At 55.0% G+C, this 20,783-nt stretch overlaps 1 protein-coding gene across 5 annotated transcripts in view; it reads right to left on the bottom strand.

The window, feature by feature from the left end:
• Nucleotides 1–20,783, bottom strand: part of BANP (BTG3 associated nuclear protein) — a 75,078-nt gene that overhangs the window by 12,169 nt on the left and 42,126 nt on the right. For 3 of the 5 annotated variants that reach the window (XM_065898244.1, XM_065898247.1, XM_065898246.1), the window contains 4 exons: nucleotides 20,484–20,651; nucleotides 15,904–16,034; nucleotides 14,366–14,428; nucleotides 12,052–12,090 (listed from right to left, as the gene is read on the bottom strand). In XM_065898244.1, the coding sequence (XP_065754316.1) occupies nucleotides 12,052–12,090; nucleotides 14,366–14,428; nucleotides 15,904–16,034; nucleotides 20,484–20,651 (401 nt within the window). Of the gene's footprint in view, nucleotides 1–12,051; nucleotides 12,091–14,365; nucleotides 14,439–15,903; nucleotides 16,035–20,483; nucleotides 20,652–20,783 lie in introns of all 5 variants that reach the window. The other 2 variants (XM_065898243.1, XM_065898245.1) reach the window with 1 other exon arrangement.

Raw genomic sequence — 20,783 nt, 5'->3', positions numbered from 1 at the left:
ACAAAGAGAAGCTCGGTTCGTGTGTGACAAGTGCTTGTCTACACCGCACGCCATGCTCAAGGGCCAGCTGACGGACACCAGGAGTCACAAACGGTACAAACGTTTAACTTCGAGTGTAAAGAATGCCTTCCAACTTCCTCTGAGTGGAAAGACACCTGAAAGCAACCCTCCACGCTCAGCCAATAGGAGCCTGCCTCGGGGGAGGGGTGGGCCCCGAGGGAAGAGCACGCCCACACTTCACTCTACAATGTGTTTAGCCAGGAGCCCGTGCGGGGCTGTGTTGATGACGCTGTCGCGCACGCACTGGAAACGAGACACCACCACGTGTGACCGCTAACGAGAGGGGGCTGGACGCGGGGAATCTCACAAATCACATCCCACAGCTGCGGGCTCCAGCTGCACCCCCGGAGAGGGAGCATCCAGCACTGAGGCTCCTTCCCCCATGCTCCCTCACTGGGTAAACCCATGGAAGCCAGTGGACGAGGGCGCCTGGGGAGGATGGAGCCAGGAGAGCCCAGCTCCCACAAGAGACCGGCCAACAACCAGGGACATGTGTCTGCGCCTGCCCCGCCACACATGGGGGAAAGAGGGCATTGAGGGCTGCCGGCATCAGGGCCAGTGGGTTTGCATGGGAGCAGCAGGACAGGCCGGGGTCCTGGGGCCTCGGCCCAAGAGTTGCAGTGCTGGGCACTGGGCACAGATGGCCTCTTGTTTGTTACCACAAGTGACCAGGGAGGAAGCTGAGACTCAGAGGCTAACTTATGTGCCCAGGACCGCAAGGCAGAAAGAACGCAACCAAACAGAAGAGGCTCTGAGGGCGGCTGTCCCAACTCCCTCCAGGCTGCCCCAGTACAGCACGAGGCCAGGTCCAGTCACGTGGGACGGGAACGCGTCAGAAAGAGTCAAAGAAGGTTACACACAAATCAGACAAGAAGAAAGCTCGAAAGCCTCATCTGACTTTAGAAATCATTTCCCTTTAAAACAGAAGGAAGAGCACACACTCTCAACCTCTCTCCACCGGCCTCTGCGATGAAGAGGCTTTGAGCCCTTCGCTCCATCTCCTTGGCCGACTTGTCTCCTCGCCAGACACCTGCCCTTCTGGCATCATCCACCTGGGGGTATCTATCTTCCGGCTCCAGGGGCTCCGGGGAGCTCAACTCAGGTGCCGGTGGAGCACCGCCCTAAATGGAAGAGAATTCTCTCAAAAAGACCCACCTGGCGGTTACATCACAAAGACCTACTTCCAAGGAGCCCCGCTTTCCCTCCTGTTCGCCGTGCCCGGTTTACCCGAGTGCCCCCCGTCCCCTCAGAGCCTGGTCTAGACGGCTGACGGGCGCGGCCAGGCATGTGGCCTGGGAGGCACCTGTCTCCCCGTCTCCCCCTCCGCACCCGCCCTCGCTAGGTAAAGCATCTGCCGGCAGGCGGGGCGGCTGTCACTGGGCTGCTGGCCCACGCTGCCCCCCTTCTCAAGGGCTCCGCTCTAAAGCTGGATGGCCACATCAATGTGCATCTTTCGCCACAGGAAGGCCACGGTCAGAGTCTGGGCCGACCTTCACCGGTCAGCACGAGGGTCGTGTCTGTAGAGCAAGGGGACAGCGTGGGAACGTTACGTGGGCACGGGGCTGAAAGCAACAGCTCAGCGGGCAGCTCTGAAGCCGGGTATGGGGCCACCCGAGGAGCTGTCTGCTCATTTTACTTTGGCGTCAGCAAGAACCATCGCCTGGATTCTTGAAATCAGTGACTGTGTTTGCCTACACACGAAAATAGTTCTAGATGAGTCTTCTACCCTGAATGCCTGTCATCCGCAGCGTGCCTGTCCGTTCAAGGGTCCTTCAGCCCCTCCCTCCCTCTTCCTCTCTCACACACCTGACAGGGCTGCCAGGTGCTACCTTCTCTCTCCAGTCCAAGCCCAGTGGCACATCACACGGACTGCATTTCATTAGGGGGCCGCAAGTCCTCAGAGAGATGTAAAGAAAGACGGTAGCGGAGTTTGCCAGTACGTCTGCAAATGTTCCCCCTTAGTCGCTGTGTGAGAGGGAACTCAGAATGAGGGGAAGCCGTCCCGATTCCTCGGGACCTCCTTGACCAGAAATCGACCTCTGCTCTGGAGCTGCATGGAGCCCGACCATGAGCGTCCGTGCCGGTTCTGCCTCGGGTGGTGTCAAATTTCTGAACACAACGCCCACGGGGCCCAGGCTGGGGGCCCGTCCGCGTCCTCCAACTCTGCCAGGCATTCCAGGCCCGCCGGAGCAGCGGCCTTGGCCCGCACCCGGGCGCCCTGATCAGACTGGGCCTGTGATTTCTACACGAAAGATTCCTCACGAACACACAATGAAGCCAACGGTCACCCTGAAGCGCACTCTCACGGGGGGAAAAGTGGGACATGACATTGTGCTTGAAAGGTTTGTCTTCTGCAGTAACTCTGCCGAGTGGCTCAAGGGCTCACTCGTGTCCCAGCCCCGTGCGAGCTCTCACGCCGCAGGCCCGTCTGGTGGCCCCGGCCCCCCGGCTCAGCTTCCTGCAACTTCCACCACGTCCTCCTGAGACCTCCAAGCCCTGGAGACCCGTGGTGCCGGGAGAGCCCAGCGCTAACTCCGGCACCCTACCCGCCCAGATCCACTGTCTAAGCTCAGACGCCTCACACGGTACAGCGACTCCCCTCTGGGCTGCAACCACCAGAGTCCACACATGACTCCACCTAGAGCACGCAGAGCGAGCCTCCAGTCTCTACAACATGGACGGCCAGAGCTCCCGGGGCTTGCTCGGGGAAAAGCCGGGGCCTGGGAAGAACAGGAGGGAAACGTCCCCACGGGTACTTTCCATCCCCTATTTCTCTTACCGTAAGGAAGTGAACCATCTGGAAAAATGGCCAGCACTTCACGGGGCAGCCCCATTATAGGGCTGGCCTTCCACCCACCCTCCTCCACAGCTAGAAATCCAGAAAGCAAATTCCTGGTGCAGGAGTGGTAACTCGGTTCCTTCCAACAGACAGCAGCTGCCCTGACGGCGTCTGGAGTACAGTTGCTGGGGTAAAGAATCCTTAGCTGCTCTGCACCCAAACGCCAGGGACACTGGTCCAACACCAGGCATGGGCTCCACTGCCCGCTGCACGCACGCCCCTCACGGAAAACACAGACGGTGACAGAAAAGCTTCAGGAGAGCCCAGAGAAATCACCAAACCCTCCTTATGCAGAAAAAGTTCTACAACTTAGGCCTCACTAAAAAGAAATTTGGAATTAGTCAGAAGTCACAATTTTTCAGCCTACTGAGCTGTAAGGTTTAGGTAAGTAGTGCTCCGGACATTTCCAAGTTATTACTCATGACAAATCATCAGTGAACGTATGCCACATTTTAAAACGGCTTAAAAATAAAAGTGTATCAAAATGCTTTCAACTCACATGCATATCTTACAGTTAACTAATGCTAATTTGAAATAATTACTATTGTATTTATTCACCAACAAGGAATCACTGAGTACTGACAACTGATACTACACTGGGTACTGTGAAGAACAGAAATGAACAAAATTTGGATCTAATAGCATTAAAGCTATTTAACTTAACCTTTTAAACGTATATTTGAAAATGATGAAACTCATCAAAAACGATTCTCGAATTTTAAGGCTTGTCACTCTTCCCTTGCCTGTCTGGAGTCAAAGCCTTTGAGGTGGGGCTTGACCAAAGGGGCTCAGGGCCGTGGGCGATGCGTCCAAACAATCGCAAGGGCCTTTGGGGTTGGCTTGTAAAGCTACTCAGCCTCAACTGACATGAGCCTCCAAAGACATCGTGACTCTAATGACCTACAATACTGGAACCGTACACGTAAGTAACCACATGGTGCAACTTCTTCTAAAAACGTCATTACAATATCCTTCCCAGCCCAAACCTCTGTCAACCTCCTCCGGGCCTTGTCCGACCAGAAACCGTCTTGCTCGTCACAGCTCCAGGGACAAATGACAGGCGTGGATTGCCCCGCCAGCGTCACTAACTGGTCATCCTCAGCCACGCCTAAAACTGCCTTCCCCGCTGCCCACGGGCCCAGGAGGTGGCGAACGGGGAGTCCTGGGAGTCGGGAGCCCCTCCGGCAGCCCCAAGCCTCCGCTGGGGACCAGGATTCCCAAGGAACGGAGTCCCGACGGGGCCAGCTGCCCCGGGCAGGGCGACAGCCTGCAGCGCCACACTCGGCTTCCGCGGCTGGGCAGCAGGAGACGCGCCGTCGTTTCTGTGACTCTTCTAGGGTATTTTTGGGAACCACTCAACACCAAACTCCCTCCACATCTGGCCTTTTCTCATTTAAACGATATTTTCCACCATTTCTGGTAGAGAAGGCTTTTCCATGAGGGGTTAATTCCCTGAGCTACCTAGGTTCTCCAAGATGTGTGTCTGTGTTTTGGAAGGAACATATTTTCTTGAAGGGAACATTTTTATTAGAAGTGAAGTGACAGTGTGAGGGCTTCCCTGGTGTTGCAGTGGTTAAGAATCCACCTGTCAATGCAGGGGACACGGGTTCGAGCCCTCGTCTGGGAAGATCCCACGTGCCGTGGAGCAACTAAGCCCATGCCACAACTACTGAGCCCACATGCCACAACTACCGAAGCCCACGTACTTAGAGCCCGTGCTCCGCAACAAGAGAAGCCACCACAATGAGAAGCCCGTGCACTGCAACGAAGAGTAGCCCCTGCTCGCCGCAACTAGGGAAAGCCCGCACACAGCAACAAAGACCCAATGCAGCCAAAAATAAAAATATAAATAAATATTTTTAAAAAAAGAAGTGAAGTGACAGTGTGTACCATCTGCAAGGCTGAGACTGCTCTCCTGGCGTGGCAGACCACTAAAAGTGGACTAGAGTCCCTGGGAATGGCAGACACTGTTTCACTGCTATAGATTAAGGCACCCTACACACACACCACACACACACACACGCACTCACACACAGCCCTTCTCATCCACCCCAAAAAAGGCCTACACTCCAAAAAAGTCCTACACATAAAATGTTGGATACTTCCCACCTCTTCTAATCTTTTTCCCAGCTGGGTTTATAATGCCTCATTTTATGGAAAAAGTTCCGAGAGCTACTGAAATTTACTTTTAAGCAAAGTATAAGGATGGACACAAATGCCAAAGAACTCGAGAGAGGTTTAAGAGTCTCGAGAACACCAGGGCTATTTAGTTACATACTGGTGAAGTTATCTCACAGATGCAGGAGGAGAGTAACCTGGACACATCACCGTGTTGCCTTTTTAAAACACATGTGACCCATGCATGTGTGTGTTTCTGTGTGTGTGTGTTTCTGTGCGTGCGTGTCTGTGCGGCATATTCATTACTGCAGAGACGGGCTTTGCCAGAACACACACAACTCCCAGGTTTCCAAGTGTCCTGACGTCGTTCAGCCTACAGACAGACACACAACTTTTTTCGTACGCATCTTAGATGACGTTAACCACAACTGTAAAAAAAATAAAAATCTACCAAAATGCGCATCTAGTTGAAACAGTACTAAACCATTTCGTGATTCACAACGTAAGCACCATGACTAAAGCTCCAGTCTTTAAAGATGCCCCATATGGCTGAAAATCTCCCAACTATGGAGAAAAAACTGACCCAGATTCAGATGTCCCAACAGATACGATATTGCCTGGCAATGGAGCTGGGACCAAGTGAGCGTTCACATCTCACTAGATCTGAATCGCCTGGATCCACATGCCCTCTGGAAGCCGCTCTGAATCTTCACAGCTCTGCCCCACACCTGAGTGCCTACCGAATGCACAATGCGACAGGCAAGAAACAGAGCGTGGATCTGCCCCTTACCTTTCTCACACACTCCTAGTTTGTTACCTCCCCCCAGTAAAACTCCTAAGGGCCAGGCGGAGGGAGCTCTATCACTTTAGCCTCCACAGCACGAGGCAGAGAAGACAGATCACAGCTCACAAGCATCGAAACTCGCTTGAAACATCCCTTCATGGTGGAGTAGGGGGAGGTAACGCTGGTGGAGGTAACGCTGGTGGAGGTGACAGTGGCTGTGCAGTCCTGGTGGTGGAGGCGACGACAGCAGTGATGACAGCGGAGGGGGAGGTGTCAGTGGCTGTGCAGTCCTGGTGGTGGCAGTGACAACAGCAGTGATGACTGTGTTCTAGAGATCTGGAGCCAAGGCGGGGGCTTGAGGACTCACATGAGAGTTGGGGGCTGCATCCATCCTGGACTTGACCTCCCTGCACAACCCTGGAAGAGGCACCGGCTACTGTCCCCACGTGTAAAGGAGAATGACATCCCCTAGTTCACATCATCAACAGCAACACAAGGCTGGGGTGTCAGAGGGAGCGTACGTCCAGCTCCAGAAAGGAACACCGGCCCCGTGGGCAGTGGGCTGGCTCCTCCCATGGCTATGGCAGCCGGGGAGGCCGGAGCATGACACTGGAGGTGCAGGGGGCCCCAGCCTCCTCCTCCTGGGTTGTACTCTGACCTTTAGTGACAACTCGGTATTAACTAAAACAAAGGCGCCAGCGCCCTCCCAGGGGCGGGCCTGCCCTCGGGTGCTGATGAGCCCAGGAAACAGAGGCGCCGCAGACACAGTGGCCAGGGGACCTCGCGGTCAGCCAGCAGCAGCCTGTTCGCTCGAGAGCACTGCTTCTTAGTCACACGAATAAATGTTGCGGTCTTTGCTTTGTTTTCTTAAACTCCCCCAAAACCAAGATGAACAGAATGCAAAACTTAGAAATCGTAAAAATCTCAATTCTTTAAATGCAGAAAAGGACATTTTAAGACTGTTCTAACAGTTCAACAAAAATTTAACAATACACAATAATCATAAAAAATGCACCCAACTTTTACCATCAGCCAAGCTGCCCCAACGAAGCACACAGTTAAAAAGTGTCAAGTGCTCGATGCAGATTTTAGGCCACTCGGGTGGGTGGGCTGAGGTCTCGATGCCAGCACTGACAGACTAACTCCCAGCCCACCAGCCTGAGCGGGGAGGCTCATCTCCGGGGCTCGTGGTGCATGATTCACCCAGTAACCGTCTCCATGGAAATCCACCGGGCCTCTCCGGGCACTCAGGCAGGCCCCTGCCTCCCCATGAAGGACACAGGCCCTGCCCTTCAGGAGCTCACGATCAGGCCACGCTGGGCCCAGAATGGATGCCGAGAGATGTCACATCCCTCTTTGCCAGCAACATCCTGTGCATTCAGACCACGGCGTGGACATCCCACACCGCCCTCAGGAGCGTGGTCACCGTGGGGCCTGCACATCTGCACCCCAGCTCTCAAAAGCGGGTGACATCCGCCCCGCGGACCCTGCCACCATGCTGTGAGGCCCTGGGCCACTGGGGGAGCCCTCATGGAGAACCGACGGGCTGGGGGGACAGCCCAGCTCCAGGCCCGGGAGGGATCCCTTGGACAGGGCAGCCCCGAGCCTCCAGACGACCCAGTGACATGACGTGGCAGAACCACCTCCTCCCGCTGGGCCCGGTGAACCCCGAATGGTGAAGGGTAATAATTTTTTTTTTTTTTTTAATTTATTTGTCTTTGGCTGTGTTGGGTCTTCATTGCTGTGCACAGATTTTCTCTAGTTGTGGCGAGCAGGGGCTACTCTTTGTTGCGGTGCGCAGGCTTCTCATTGCGGTGTCTTGTCTTATCGTGGAGCACGGGCTCTAGGCGCACGGGCTTCAGTAGTTGTGGCACGCGGGCTCAGTAGTTGTGGCTCGAGGGCTCTAGAGCGCAGGTTCAGTAGTTGTGGCGCGCGGGATTCAGTACTTGTGGCTCGCAGGCTCTAGAGCGCAGGCTCAGTAGTTGTGGCGCACGGGCTTAGTTGCTCCGTGGCATGTGGGATCTTCCCGGACCAGGGCTCGAACCCGTGTCCGTTGCATTGGCAGGTGGATTCTCAACCACTGCGCCACCAGGGAAGCCCCAAGCATAATAACTGATTGTCTTCTCTGGCCCCAAATTTGGCGGTGGGGGCGGGGGTCGTACAGCAAGGGATGGCTGCAACCAGGTGACGATTAGACCAGCAGCACAGGGACGCGCCCCAGTGCTCACAGTCTCACAATGAAGCTCGTGATTCCCAGCATGCGTTCGTCTACACAGCTGAAGGGTGACTGGCTCGGGACTGGCTCTAACCAGGGCAGATTCAGAGCCAGATGTCTCTGTGCCACAAGGCCAACGCCAACGCGGGTCCCCAGTCCTACGGTCTCACTGCCAGCCGCTGTCCCCTGAGCACGACCGAGCCGAGATGAGGCGCTCACCCCGCTTCCCTTGAACTCACGCACGCTGAGCAGCTCAGAACGCTCAAAGCAGAACAGCCAGGAGATGGAGCAGAGGCAGCGCCTCGTCTGTGTCACTGCATGTGTCCCCTCGGGATCTTCCTGAACTACCCAGATGAACCCAACGCGGGGACCACACTCGTGGACGTGACAGACACGCTCGGCCTCACACCCACTCCCTCCTCAGCAGTGGTGTTCACTTGAGGGGCCAGACGTGAAGCTCTAAGTGAAACAACACACTTTGATGCCTCAGACAACCCGACCCCCAAGAAAACAGTGACCTTTAGAGAAGTGAGAGGGAAAGAATACAGCACACGCACACGTCCCAGGAGACGTGTGGCTGTGACATGAAGCGCCTGTGACCCCACAGAGCCCCACCACGGAGCAGGTCCTGCCCGGACCCACACCCCCCTCCCGCCAGGAGGATGCCCTCCGCTTCCCCACCACCATCTGCCTCCTGGAAGCCAAGGTGACACTGAGAGCATTTCCAGAATAAACGTCCTCTTTCGGCCACTTCTTTCCTCCAGTTCTCAGAGTTCACCTCCCGTTTAACGTCTGTACTTCCAGATTTAGTTCTACAACTGCACTGCCACCTCCTAAACTGAGTAAGATTATTTTGCCTTTCCTCCAACTGATTAGAGAAATCAGAAAGATTATTTTGAGTTGGCTAAATCTTCAACCACATCCAATTCATCAGAACCAAAGCCTGTACCTCTTGCTGTCTAAACTGAATATCCAGATATTCCCTTTAAAGACATGGCCACGTTTTTACCCAAAAGTCACCATGCAAATTCGGAGAGCCCACTGTGTGGGTCGCAGGTGATTTCTGAGAAGCCAGGAGGCGCTGTGGTTCCATGGGAACCAGTCCCCGGTCTGAGAGCATCACCCTCGGCCTTCCCTGCCCTTCCTAAGCGTCAGATCCCTGAGGTCCCAGCACCTGCTGCTACCAGCACCCGGGGACCCCGCTGACTGGGGTCAAATTCAGACGGTTATCGACAGTACACAGTCCTGCGGTGTGAAGAGAAAGCACCCCGAAATTGTCGTGCATTACTGCAAAGTCACCCGGCCCCGGCCGTGAGCAGCTGAAGCAGGACAGAACCCATCGTAGTGCTTTAAGGGCCTGGAAGCGAGCAGAAACCCTCTGTGGACAAGACAGCACCGTGGTGGGGAAAGGTGGGTGTCTGGGAGGCAGGGAGGCCCTGCCACGCGCCTACGCACGTCATCAGATGGGAACGTCCCCTGCACGCGGTGGGGCTGTCCCACACCCCACCCTGCTGCCCCACGCACGGCCAGGAGGAGTCGGGATGGAACCGGGGAGGCCGCCTCTCGAGCCCCGAAGGCAGACTCGCACCCACAGTGCACCTCTGAGCTCTAAGGAGGGCGGACAGACCTGGAGCCAGAGCCGGGTTTACCTGGCCCACCGGTGAGCTGGGACGAGGGAAAGCCGGCCGGGGAGCAGTGGCCCCAGCTCGGGGTGTCCCCTCTCTCCCCCAGAGGGGAACCCCTCCTCCCCTGGAAGAGCTCCTCCGGCAACCACAGGGTGGGGAGAGCAGCTCACCAAGCACCCACTGGGGTCCAAGGCCCAGTGTTTGTTGGCTGGACTCAGAAAGGCCCCACTTTGGAGGCTCAAATTCAAACCTTAACGGTTGAAAGGGGCCCCATGACCCGATTCCCCAGCGACGAGCCCAACTGAAGTGACTGCTCCGTCCACAAGCTCTGGGGCCTGCCTGCCAGCCAACAGCGCAGGAGGCTAACGGCACTGTTCCTGCAGCCAGGCCCCTGCTGCCCACATACTCACGACGGCGGGCAGACGTGTCCGCTCCTTTCAAAGAGCAGCATCTTTTTGCTTGAACACAGACCCTCACTCCCCCCCCAAAACAGCCTGCGTTTCGAGGGGCAGAACATCAGGCCAGCACAGCCCTGGAGGCAACCAGACTCCAGGCATGAAAGGCAAACTGTTGTGTGATTGAAGGCGAGGATTTATGGACAATGCGCGGAAAGGTCTCAGCGGAAGGACAGACGCTGTGCTAAAGGGACACAAGGCACAATTTACTGCTCCCTAAACATGTTTTTAATCACATCATTCTTAATTAATGCACCAAACCAGGTCAAATTCTAACCCTGTACAGTTCATTTAAAATTTTAAAATATCTTGCTAAGGTTAAAAATGTCCACATAACCTCACAAACCTCTCTAACATCTAAAGCGGCAAAGCCAAGAAAGCACGTGTTGCCAGAGTGAACCCGACATGAACCTCGCGTGCGGCCTTGTTGACCGATGGAACCCTCTGGGGACTGTTCTGTCTACACCCGGCCAACTCGACGTCCGGGTCAGGGAGAGGCATCTCAGTACCCGATCATGACTGTCACTCCACTCGACAGGGACTGGGTGAGAAGTGTGACTGGGACATTCTTCCAGTAACCGGAACCCGTGCTCTCAGCCCAACTGGAACTTCACCTCTAACCCCCGTGCTCTCCTCTCCACCGCCCTCATCCCTCCACCCTGGGTTTGAGTGCCTAGCCTCACAGGGCCTACCTGGGGGTTGGGGGGCACCTCAACCCTTAATCTGCTCCAACAGACGCAAGCGGCAGATCGCGGTATGTGAGGCCCAACGTGGGCGGCGGGGCCCACGCTGCAGTGTGGAGAAGGCCGCCCTCCCGCTGGCAGAGGCTGGCTCGACGCCCCTGCGCTGCTCCCCGCTGTAACCGACCCTCCAGGACAGGGCTCCTCTCCCTACACCTTCCCCGAAAGCACAACGGAAAGGCAAGCAAACACAGCTGCCCGGAAGCGACACCCCTCCCCAGGCTGCCGGGTCACCTCGGGCCACCTCATCAGCAGCAGCAGAAAAAAACCAGAGCACAACTCTGGGAAAGCAGAGGTTTTGTTTCAAGGCTCAAGTGACAAAGAGCCCCCAGCTTTCCCGACCTGGAGTAAGAGCCCTGAGAAGGATGCTAAAGAAGAGGTGTAACTAAGGTTAAAACTCAGCGCAGCTCTTAAAATGCCGCAACTCTCTGGCTCTTTGCCAAGGCCGCCATTTTTAGATATTAATACTGCTTTAGGACTTTGATTAGAACCTCGTGAGCATGTTCAAGACGACACTCTCAACGGAGAAAGTCCAACCTGAACATCGCACTCGTCCCAAGGCGCTCCGAGGGCTCAACGGGAAACCCTCGGGGCGTGATGTCCCTTGGTTTCGAGTCCAGCAACGCACACCCCGCGTGACCGCTTGTGGCAGACACGAGGCCCTCGCCGAGGACGTGGGAAGCGCACACAGTGTGCCAGAAGGGATCGTGCACGCGGCTCCGAGAATAGTGTCTATGGTTATCTTGGTAGTGACTGAGCTCCATGTTCATGATCCCTAAGTTACGTTCTATAAAAAAGGAAGGTTGTCCAGACTCTCTTTCATAATTATTCAGGTTATAAACATCTCTTTAACAGAAACTCTTCACGAGGACGTGAAAACGTCAATCCTCGAATTCACCAGCAATGTCACTCCATCTTAGAAAGCAAATCACCCCTAGAACGCCTCAGCCGGGCGCTTCACTCTGTAGACGGTTCATATCAGGTGAGTTCAATGAGGGTTTCAGGGTCTTTTTCTCAGGACCAGAAAAAAAGGCAGTGGTTGGAGTTGGACAGCAATGAACGGGAGCGAAACCTGCCTTATTCTAACAGACAGCTGCTGCACAACAGCCCAGGGCCCCGCCGCCCACACGCCCCAGCCCCGTGTGTCTCCATGTGTCCCCGGGGCCAACGCTCCCGCTCCTGCCACGCTGGGATCCACCGCAGGTGAGCACTTACCTGCCCATCTTGACCCACGTGGTGTATCTGTAGATTGCCCTGCAAAATGGATGAATAAGGGTGTGATCAAAGACAACAGCTTCAAGATGCACGAGACAGAGGCAGGAACATCCCCAGGCCATTCGTGAAAACCAGCAAAACCATTAACATCAATTCCAACATCGGTCCCTTGTAGCCGTAAAAATCCCAAAATATCAATACTTAAGCTGAGTTTACAGGTGCTATTTTTTCTTACAAAAACAAATAAAACAAACCAGTTAAAAAACATTGTAGCCATCCCCCAACCCTGACCCCCAAATGGAAATGTCTTTTTTCTAACTCTTCACTTTGAAACGATCTCAGACTCACAAGAAGAACCAAAAGTAGGACAGAGAGGTCCTGCGGCCCATCACCCAGCTTCCCCTTTGGGACATCTGACACATCATGGAGCATTATGGCAATCAGGAAATCAACGGGAGGTGATGCAATTAACCAGACTACAGGCCTACTGAGATCTCACCAGCTGGAAATTCACTTTCATTTGTTTAAAAAAATAATAGTTGTTTTAAGTCTCGTAGGCGTTGCTAAATGTCTCTTTACAGATATCCTCATTTTGACAAAACAACTACCTAATTTTTAAGTGAACAAAGTAAGGTTTCATTGTGATAAGAAGACTAATTGCATATTGTAACTTATTACAAAGTAACCATTACGCTATCAGCAATTTTTTCTAATTCAGTGCATTCAATTCCTAATGGAAGCAAAAAAAAAAAACCACCGGATTATACAGAGGAGGAATTCAGTGAAGAAAACTAAAAAAAAAAAAAAAAAGGGCAAAACTGATACTAAAAATTGGAATTCAGTAAGTATTCTAATGAATTTTTAGCAGAAACAATATAAAAGCGGATGTACATTGATTTCTCCTTTTCCAACCCTAACCATTTTCCTTCCTTTCAAGGGCCGCCAGCAAGGTAGACGTGCTGGTAGAGGGCCGGCCCTCTGTGGGCGTGGCCTCCCCCTCACCTGTGCCTGGAGAAGGGAAGCTCCCCTGCCCCCAAGGGGGCGCCTGCGCTTAGCTTGCTGCCCACTCCCCCCGCCCAACCCCGCAACATGTTGCTCTGTGTGAGCTCACAGACACCCACCCCCAGCCCGCTGGCCCCGCAGGAGGCAGGCGGAAGCCCACTCCTTACCTGCGGTCAGGCCTCCCGGGACCTGCCCCTCCCACTCCCCAGCCTCTGTGCGCTGCTCCCCTTCACCGCCCCCCCCCGCCCCCGCTAGCCTCCCCACCCCCCGGGCACCGACCTGGCCGTGCGCCCCACCTTCCCATGGACACACCTGTCCCGTCATCTGAGGACTCACAGGGATTTGTCCAGCTCGGAGCCGTCCCCTCAGAACCCGCCCACCTCTTCCCTCTCTGACTGTGAGGCTGGGGGCTGGGACTGAGAGATCGGGGGCACTAACGTCACCCACTTAAGGAAAGCAGCCCGGTGCGGCCGGAACACGAGGAGCCAGCAGGCACCGCTAAACGAGTCCCAGGCTTCCCCGGGACTCTCCTGAGACCAGGGGCCGACAGCCCCTGGCGCCGATGGCTGGAAGCAAGCCCGGCCCTCAGCTCCGCCCACATGGCACACGTTGGGGGGGATATCCAGGGAGAGCACTGCTCCCAGGCGGGGACAAGGTGCAGGAAGCCACGCCCCAATCTGCGGGCTGCAGCCCTGTGCCCCGGGCCTGACCCGCCGACCTCGCCTTTGGAGGGTCAAGCTGACCTTCACACACCAAGCCCCCTGGGCAGGTACGCAAGCCAGGAAGGCCTCCTGCCTCTGTCCTTACCGTGGAGTCACAGTAAAAGGACACCAGTGGGAAGAGGCCGGGATGGCGGGACCGCAGGCGGCTGAGGCCGAGTCAGAAAAAGCTGCGCCGAAGGTTCACAGGACCTTCACGGGCCCTCTCACCAGAGTCCCACCTCCCTCAAGTCCTGCGCTGGCCCCACGTGCCAAGAGGAGCCAAGGACACGTGAGGCCACAGTCTCAGGGGCGGCCCCCTCATGCTGCTCCCACCCCTGGGGCTGCAGAGGGCACTTCAGCCAGGAGCAAAAGCCTCCATATAGCAAGTGTTCACAAAGAAGCCCAGATGGGGCCACGGGGCGGCAAGGGCAGGAAGGTGTGGAGGGCAGGCAGGGCCTCGGGTCTGTGCCCCAGCAAGTGGGAAGGCAGGCGGTCTTTGCTGGACACCTGTGTCACCTGGGGATGCCCAGCTGTCAACCGCAAAGGACAAAGGTCAGAGTGCAGAGGGCCCGTGGGCGCAGAGCGGGCCCTGGGCTGGCAGCCAGACTCACCTCGCTGTCCTGCGTGATCTGCACCTGCTCCCCTTGAGGCACCTGGGCGATGTGGAGGTGGCCCTGTGGGATCCGCAGAAGAGAAGACACCAAGAAGCATCAGAAGAAACAAGAAACGCTCTCCGAAATGTTTGTTCCTGATTCTCCACTCGCAGTTCAAGAAAAGACAGCTAAGGCCTGAGTGGCCAGTATCACACACGCATGGTGTGAGCTTACTAAACACCCTCTTGAAGTTCTACTTTAAGGACATAACACAGAAAACTTTGCAGTAATTCTTAAAGGGGCAATGAGGCCTAGGAAAAATCTGTTAAATCTTTAAATGTATGTTACTAAACAGGCAAATTTAAGAATGTGAAGGACATACAGGAAAAAGGAGAAACCACAATTTTCCAGAGGGACCAGAAACCTCATGGACTTTCAGACAGGGTCCCTAGTGACCTGGGGGTGCTGGAGGCTACACAGCAGCGTGACTAGGAGGGTGGGTGGCAGTTGTACACGTGTCTACACAGAAAACACGTCAGCCAACTCTTTTTAAATCAAAGAAACACATGACTACTTAAACAGCTGAAGTAAACAATAAACGTGGTTCCAAAGTATCAGACTCCAAGTAAAATGCATTTATGTTTGTAGATACAGGCAGACAAATAATTCCTGTAAACCTTAACTTAGCTCAATGAAATGAATATCCATTATCTTATTTAAAATTCTACCTTAATCAAAATGGACCTGAAAATAAACTACTGTTGAATTTTCTATTGCTTTCATTTTACTACATCTATGTAAACCCTCTATCACAGTTATCTCTTCTGGAATTCTTTCAAAGAACTTCCTTGCTAACGAGATTAGAGTAACTGCTTTTGTGACTGTCAGCTAAACAAAGAATCCACTGTTTATAACTGTTCCGTCTCCCTTGGAAGAAGAACTCTTTACAATCCTCCTCGGTGCTCTCGGGAAGCCCTCCCTTTCCAGACAGCGTGCTGAGTGCAGCATCAAACCAAGGCCGCCTGGGTCAGAACCAGGTCTCCAGGAGGCAGTCCTGCAACGAGGCCCACGGCGAGGAGGCTGGGTGCCTAAAGCATCCCCAGGATCCCCTGGAAGTTCCTGCCCCGCTCTCCCACGAAGCGTCGGGAGGAACGTCCACCTGGGCCGGCAGCACACAAGGGCGACTCGTCACACAATCGAAAGAAACTACACAGTGACTAAGGCCACCAGCTCTCTCCGCTGGCCGCAGAACGAAGTTATTCTTCTCCTCTCAGTAAAGGGTGCCCATGCTTCTGAACTGAGAAAATATCTGTGATACATCTTGATGTCTCCCAGGAGGACCGGCAGAAGCGCACAGGCAGGGGAGCCGCGAGGGGCCGGCAGAGAGGTCTACGAGATGTAGGAGGCCTACCTTAACTATTTCTACTTGGACCCCATCCCAGGCTGTCAGCGGGATCCAGAAGTGCAGGGAGAGCTGGTCGCGGCGCCCCTCCCCCCGCTTCCCAGCCGTGCCCTCCCCTTCCACTTGCAAAGGCAAACTGGCGAGAAGTACATACTACTTGGACCTGTCCGTCCTCCCCGATCTGGTGGATCTGGACCTGCTGGGCGTTGGCCAGGGCGTAGTGCAGGGCCTGAGGCGGGGGCTGCTGCAGCTCACTGGCGGGCGGCGGCGTGCTCATCATGGTCTCTGCGGGGAGATGCACACGAGGCTGAGCTGCCATCCTGGGGCTGAGCCCACCTCCGCCTCCCTCTCTCCCCAGCCACACTGCCCACGGAAATGAAGGGAGAGCCTTCGTTCCTGGACTTCCAATGTGCAGTGTCGTGAGCAACAGCTGTTAGACAGCGGGCCCTTCTCACCTGTAGTCAGCGTCTAAAGATCCAGTGACCCACAGACACAGATGGTTCCCACCTACTACGTAAGTGAAGCTCCTCAGATGTAGTGACAAAAACGGAAAACGAAAAACAGGAAAAAAGTGCATACTAAACTCTGTGTTGGACCGGCGCAAGGTAGGGACCATGGATAATTAAAGTAACTTGGGGGAGGGAGGGACTTCCCCAGGGGTGCAGCGGTTAAGAATCCACCTGCCAATGAAGGGGACACGGGTTCGAGCCCTGACCCAGGAAGATCCCACAGGCCGTGGAGCAACTAAGCCCTTGCGCCACAACTACTGAGCCTGTGCTCTAGCGCCCAGGAGCCACAGCTACTGAGCCCATGTGCCACCACTACTGAAGCCCACGTGCCTAGAGCCCGTGTTCCGCAACAAAGAGAAGCCACCGCAATGAGAAGCCCGCGCACCGCAACGAAGAACAGCCCCTGTTCGCCACAACTAGAGAAAGCCTGCGCGCGCAGCAACGAAGACCCAAAGCGGCCAAAAGTAAATAAACAAACAAAAAACTAACTTGGGAGAAAAGTTCCATCCACTCAATTAAAGGAACACTTCCAGTCAAAGTTTACTTTCCATGTTTAACCCAGAATGAGATACGTTTGTTTTCATGTGTTGTGTATTACTTTTAACTGTAATACTATCTCAATCAGAAGAATTTTCTTATACACTTAGAACATTAGGACTCAGGGAAAAAAAAATTTTAAGTTTCAATGTATATACATATTTTTGTTCTAAAGAATGGATTACTCAAAAAGACTTCTAAAGATAAAACCATATTACATTAAAATGAAATTCTGCGAGAAGTGGAATGCTGATATGAATGGAAAGAGGAAAAAGATAACATGTCTGATTCTTGAAGAAAAGAATTTTCCTGCATTTTTTAATAGCTTAATGGTGGGTATCAAATTGACATGGTGTAGATTCCACTGGCTGCCTTTTAAAAAGTTACAGTATAACAGTATTAAGATGTTAATACTTACGAAATTCAAGTTATTGAATTTACCATGTCATCAATAGCTCCCTCTAATTATGCAACATGGAGACTAACTTAAATCTATGTTTTACAATCAATACTGATATCAAAGTGCAGTGCAAAAAACTGCACCTGTTACTTGCTTGTGGTCAAGGATAATCCAAGAGATACGGCAAGTGACCCCAGGCAACGACTCACGCTGAGGGAGGACCACGGCCCCCCAGCAGTGACACGGCAAGGGCAGCCCCTCCAAGGCCTCGCCTCCACTGGCGGCGCTGCCCCATGTCCAGAGAGACACACAGTCAGGAGCTGGTTCTCTGCGACCCTAAGGTTCTGGGCCCTACACGGATGCTCCCCAATGAGAGCTGCGGGGAGAAGCGCTGGGGGCGGAGGTTTAAGCCACCTTAAACTCAAGCACATACGAAAGTTCACATGGTGTGGCCAGACAGCAGGGTGAGATACAAACATTTTAATAAACTGATGTTTTTAAAATCCCTTGAAGACCAGTGATGTTGTGGTCTGTGTTCAAATTGGCAGTACTAGTTCAGCTTTAAATAGACCAGCCTCGGCTCAGAATCTCACTTGTAGCATCTGCCTGCCGATACTTCAAAAGAGAACACGGCAACTCCAGCTGGAATTACTACCAATTCCAAATTAACGGAATCCTGGCTAAATTACATGTTCCTGGATTATGTCTGTCACCAGAATAGCCTTAAGGAGCAGATTCGCTGGGTCCGGCCGCGAGTCCGCAGGAAGGACAAGGACGAAATCCCAGAGGCCCTTTACCCAACCACCCTGTGCTGTATCGAGTTTGGGCCAAGTAGGCAGTACGTTCAAGCAGAAAAAGATCCAGTCAACAGAAAGTTACAGAACAACGTACTTCCAAGAGTTTGGTGAAAGAAGAACGTGGTCCGTGCTCCTCTCAAAACTCCCAGGGCTCCAGCACCCGAGGAGGGGCCGCCCTCTGGCTTCCAGCGGACCGCCCGAGAGCAGTCCAGACCCATCCCAGAGCCCGGAACTCGCCCCCCGTGCTTTCCAGACACACAGCACCTGAGGCAAAGGGGCTGCGATGGTGCCGGCCTCCCTCAAATGCTCCTTAAAAAGGCACACCTTGACCCCCCGCCCCGACGCAGTGCCCCCTGCTGCACAACCCAGGCACAGAGACCCAGGTGGGCGGAGGCAGCAAGGTGCCGGGTGGCATCACGGTGTCCGTCCTCCGAGGCCCATCGGGACGACACAGAGGGCCCCCTGCTCCTGAGAAAGCGCCCGTCACCCTGGCCATGGACGGTGCTGCTGCAGTCAGCAGACCTTCCCAAGCCACCGAGGCCGGCCAGAGTCCATTCCGAGCCACACGTCCTGAGGCTCAGCGCCTGCCCGGCCACGGCACTGAAGAGCCCCTCGTGGTGGCCATTCACCACCCGCAAGAGGCCACGGGACCAACAGCAGCACTGAGAGTTGCCAGACCCACAGCCTGGGGACCCCCCTGGTGGTGCAGTGGTTAAGAATCCACCTGCCAACTAGGCCCGTGCACCACAACTACTGAGCCCGTGCGCCACAACTACTGAAGCCCACGCGCCTAGAGCCCGTGCTCCACACCAAGAGAAGCCACTGCAATGAGAAGCCCGCGCACCGCAACGAAGAGTAGCTCCCGCTCGCCGCAACTAGAGAAAGCCCGCACGCAGCAACGAAGACCCAACGCAGCCAAAAAGAAAAAGAAAAAGAAAACAAAACCCACAGCCTCTTAGGAGGAACCCTGACACGTTTATGGACAGAAAGACAGAGGAACTAAAGACACGCAACTACCATTAAACTGAATTACTGTCATTCAACTGAAAGAAACACTAATAACTGGAAGAAAAACAAAACGACAAGTGAGCGAGGGTAAAGACAAAGCATGACATCACCAGCCTGCGATGGAGATCAACCTCAGGGGCAAAGGCCACCTGAGTCCCCAACCACAAGGTCAGAAGCGGATGCAAGGTGGCCAGCCCAGCAGTCCAAGCACAGCTTCAGGACCCAGCACCCTCCTGCTCCAACATGGGCCGGACAGGCTTGGGGCCTCACGCAGCTGCTGGCTGGCAACGCCGAGCCTCAGACCACCACCCAGAGGCAGGATCTGAACTGAACACAATCCCGAGGGGCCCGCCTGCAAGTCAGCTCGTCACGTGTCCCGGGCACCTCCAGAGGCGGGGACGCGGGCTCCACAGCCCACCTCATCTGATGGGGACAGGCACTGAGCACGGCCGTGCTGACCAGGTGGCCCCGGGGTAAGACGGCAGATCCCCGGCCACAGTGAAACCTGCGTCCCTGGAGCCACAGTCCCCACGCCTACCCTCTTAGGACCACAGAGCCAGTCCGGTTCGGCAAGGAGCCACCCCCAGCGGGGCCCCAACTGCTACCTAAGTTCCCAGGACAGAATCCTGCTGGTGACAGCAAGGCCGGGCTCCTCACCGAGAGACTCTTCAATGCAGGCCCCGCACAGAAGCTCTGCTCAGGGCATGACCTGTCTGGCCCACGAGAGTCGGCTACCCGCAGCTTGCACGATTCACATGGCAAGCTAAGGCCAAGTATCTGATAACCACCAAACCACCGAGGAAAACCGCTTCCTGAGGTCTGGCTCAGCAAGATTCATAACCCTGTAAGGACTCCAGGTGACCTGGTTTGTCACCGCAGCGCTTCCAGAACGAGAGCTCCGCCCACCCTGCCCGCTGCTGCCCCTGAATCCCGGTCCCAACCCCGGTCAGGGCTCAGGTCTGAGAGCCACTGCCCAGGGGCTGTCCGCGGGAGTGAAAAGACCATTTCTGTTACGACGTTTTGAGACATCTTCGGTGACAAGCGATGCTGGTCTCCTTGTCACTCCTGGTGAACTTTCCCAGCTGTCCTTTCAATGCCTGAAAAGAAAGCCTAAGAGCTTCCCGTTCTTGAGGGTGAGTATAACCGAGGCTGCGTCCTCACCATGGCAGTAACGAGCACGACTTAGGCTGCACCCCAGCCTTCGCCTGCAGACGCCACGCAGATGGTGACAATGACAGCGAGCCAGCGACGTGCTGGCCCACCAGGCAGAGGGAGCAGCGCTCAGGGCGGCGTCCGAGGTGGTCCCGGCCCAGCTCCTGCTGCTGCTGGGCCCAGGATGCCCTCCACCTAGACAGCTGCCCTGGGAGCTTCTCGGGGTCCGGCCGAGGCTCCCCGCCTCTCACAAGGCACGTGCAGGCACAGAACCACCGTTCTCACTCTGACCGTCCCCGGGGCCACCTGCCTGGGCCACCCTGCGTCGTACCTGAGGCGCCGTACGAGGACGAGGACGGGGTTCTCCTGGAGAAGCTCTTGACGGCCAGGCTCTGGCCTCGCTGTTTTCGCCGCCAGGCCGTCCGACATTTGGAGTCGATGCTCTGTTTGATTCGATACCAGTCGGATTCCGTGATTCCAAATTTATAGAAGAGGTGGCCTGCAAGAACACACCCGAGGGGAGGCTCTGTGAGGCTCGGGCCTTCCGCGCGGCTGGCGGTCAGGGCGCAGCGCCAACAGGAAGCGTGCCGGGCGAGAGCCGCCTCAGGCCTGCCTGTCATGTGCAATGATC

This window comes from Phocoena phocoena, chromosome 20 (assembly GCF_963924675.1).
Source record: "Phocoena phocoena chromosome 20, mPhoPho1.1, whole genome shotgun sequence".
NCBI classification, from domain to species: domain Eukaryota; kingdom Metazoa; phylum Chordata; class Mammalia; order Artiodactyla; family Phocoenidae; genus Phocoena; species Phocoena phocoena.
Note: the sequence above shows the minus strand (reverse complement) of the source record. Positions and strands in the feature narration are given on the sequence as shown.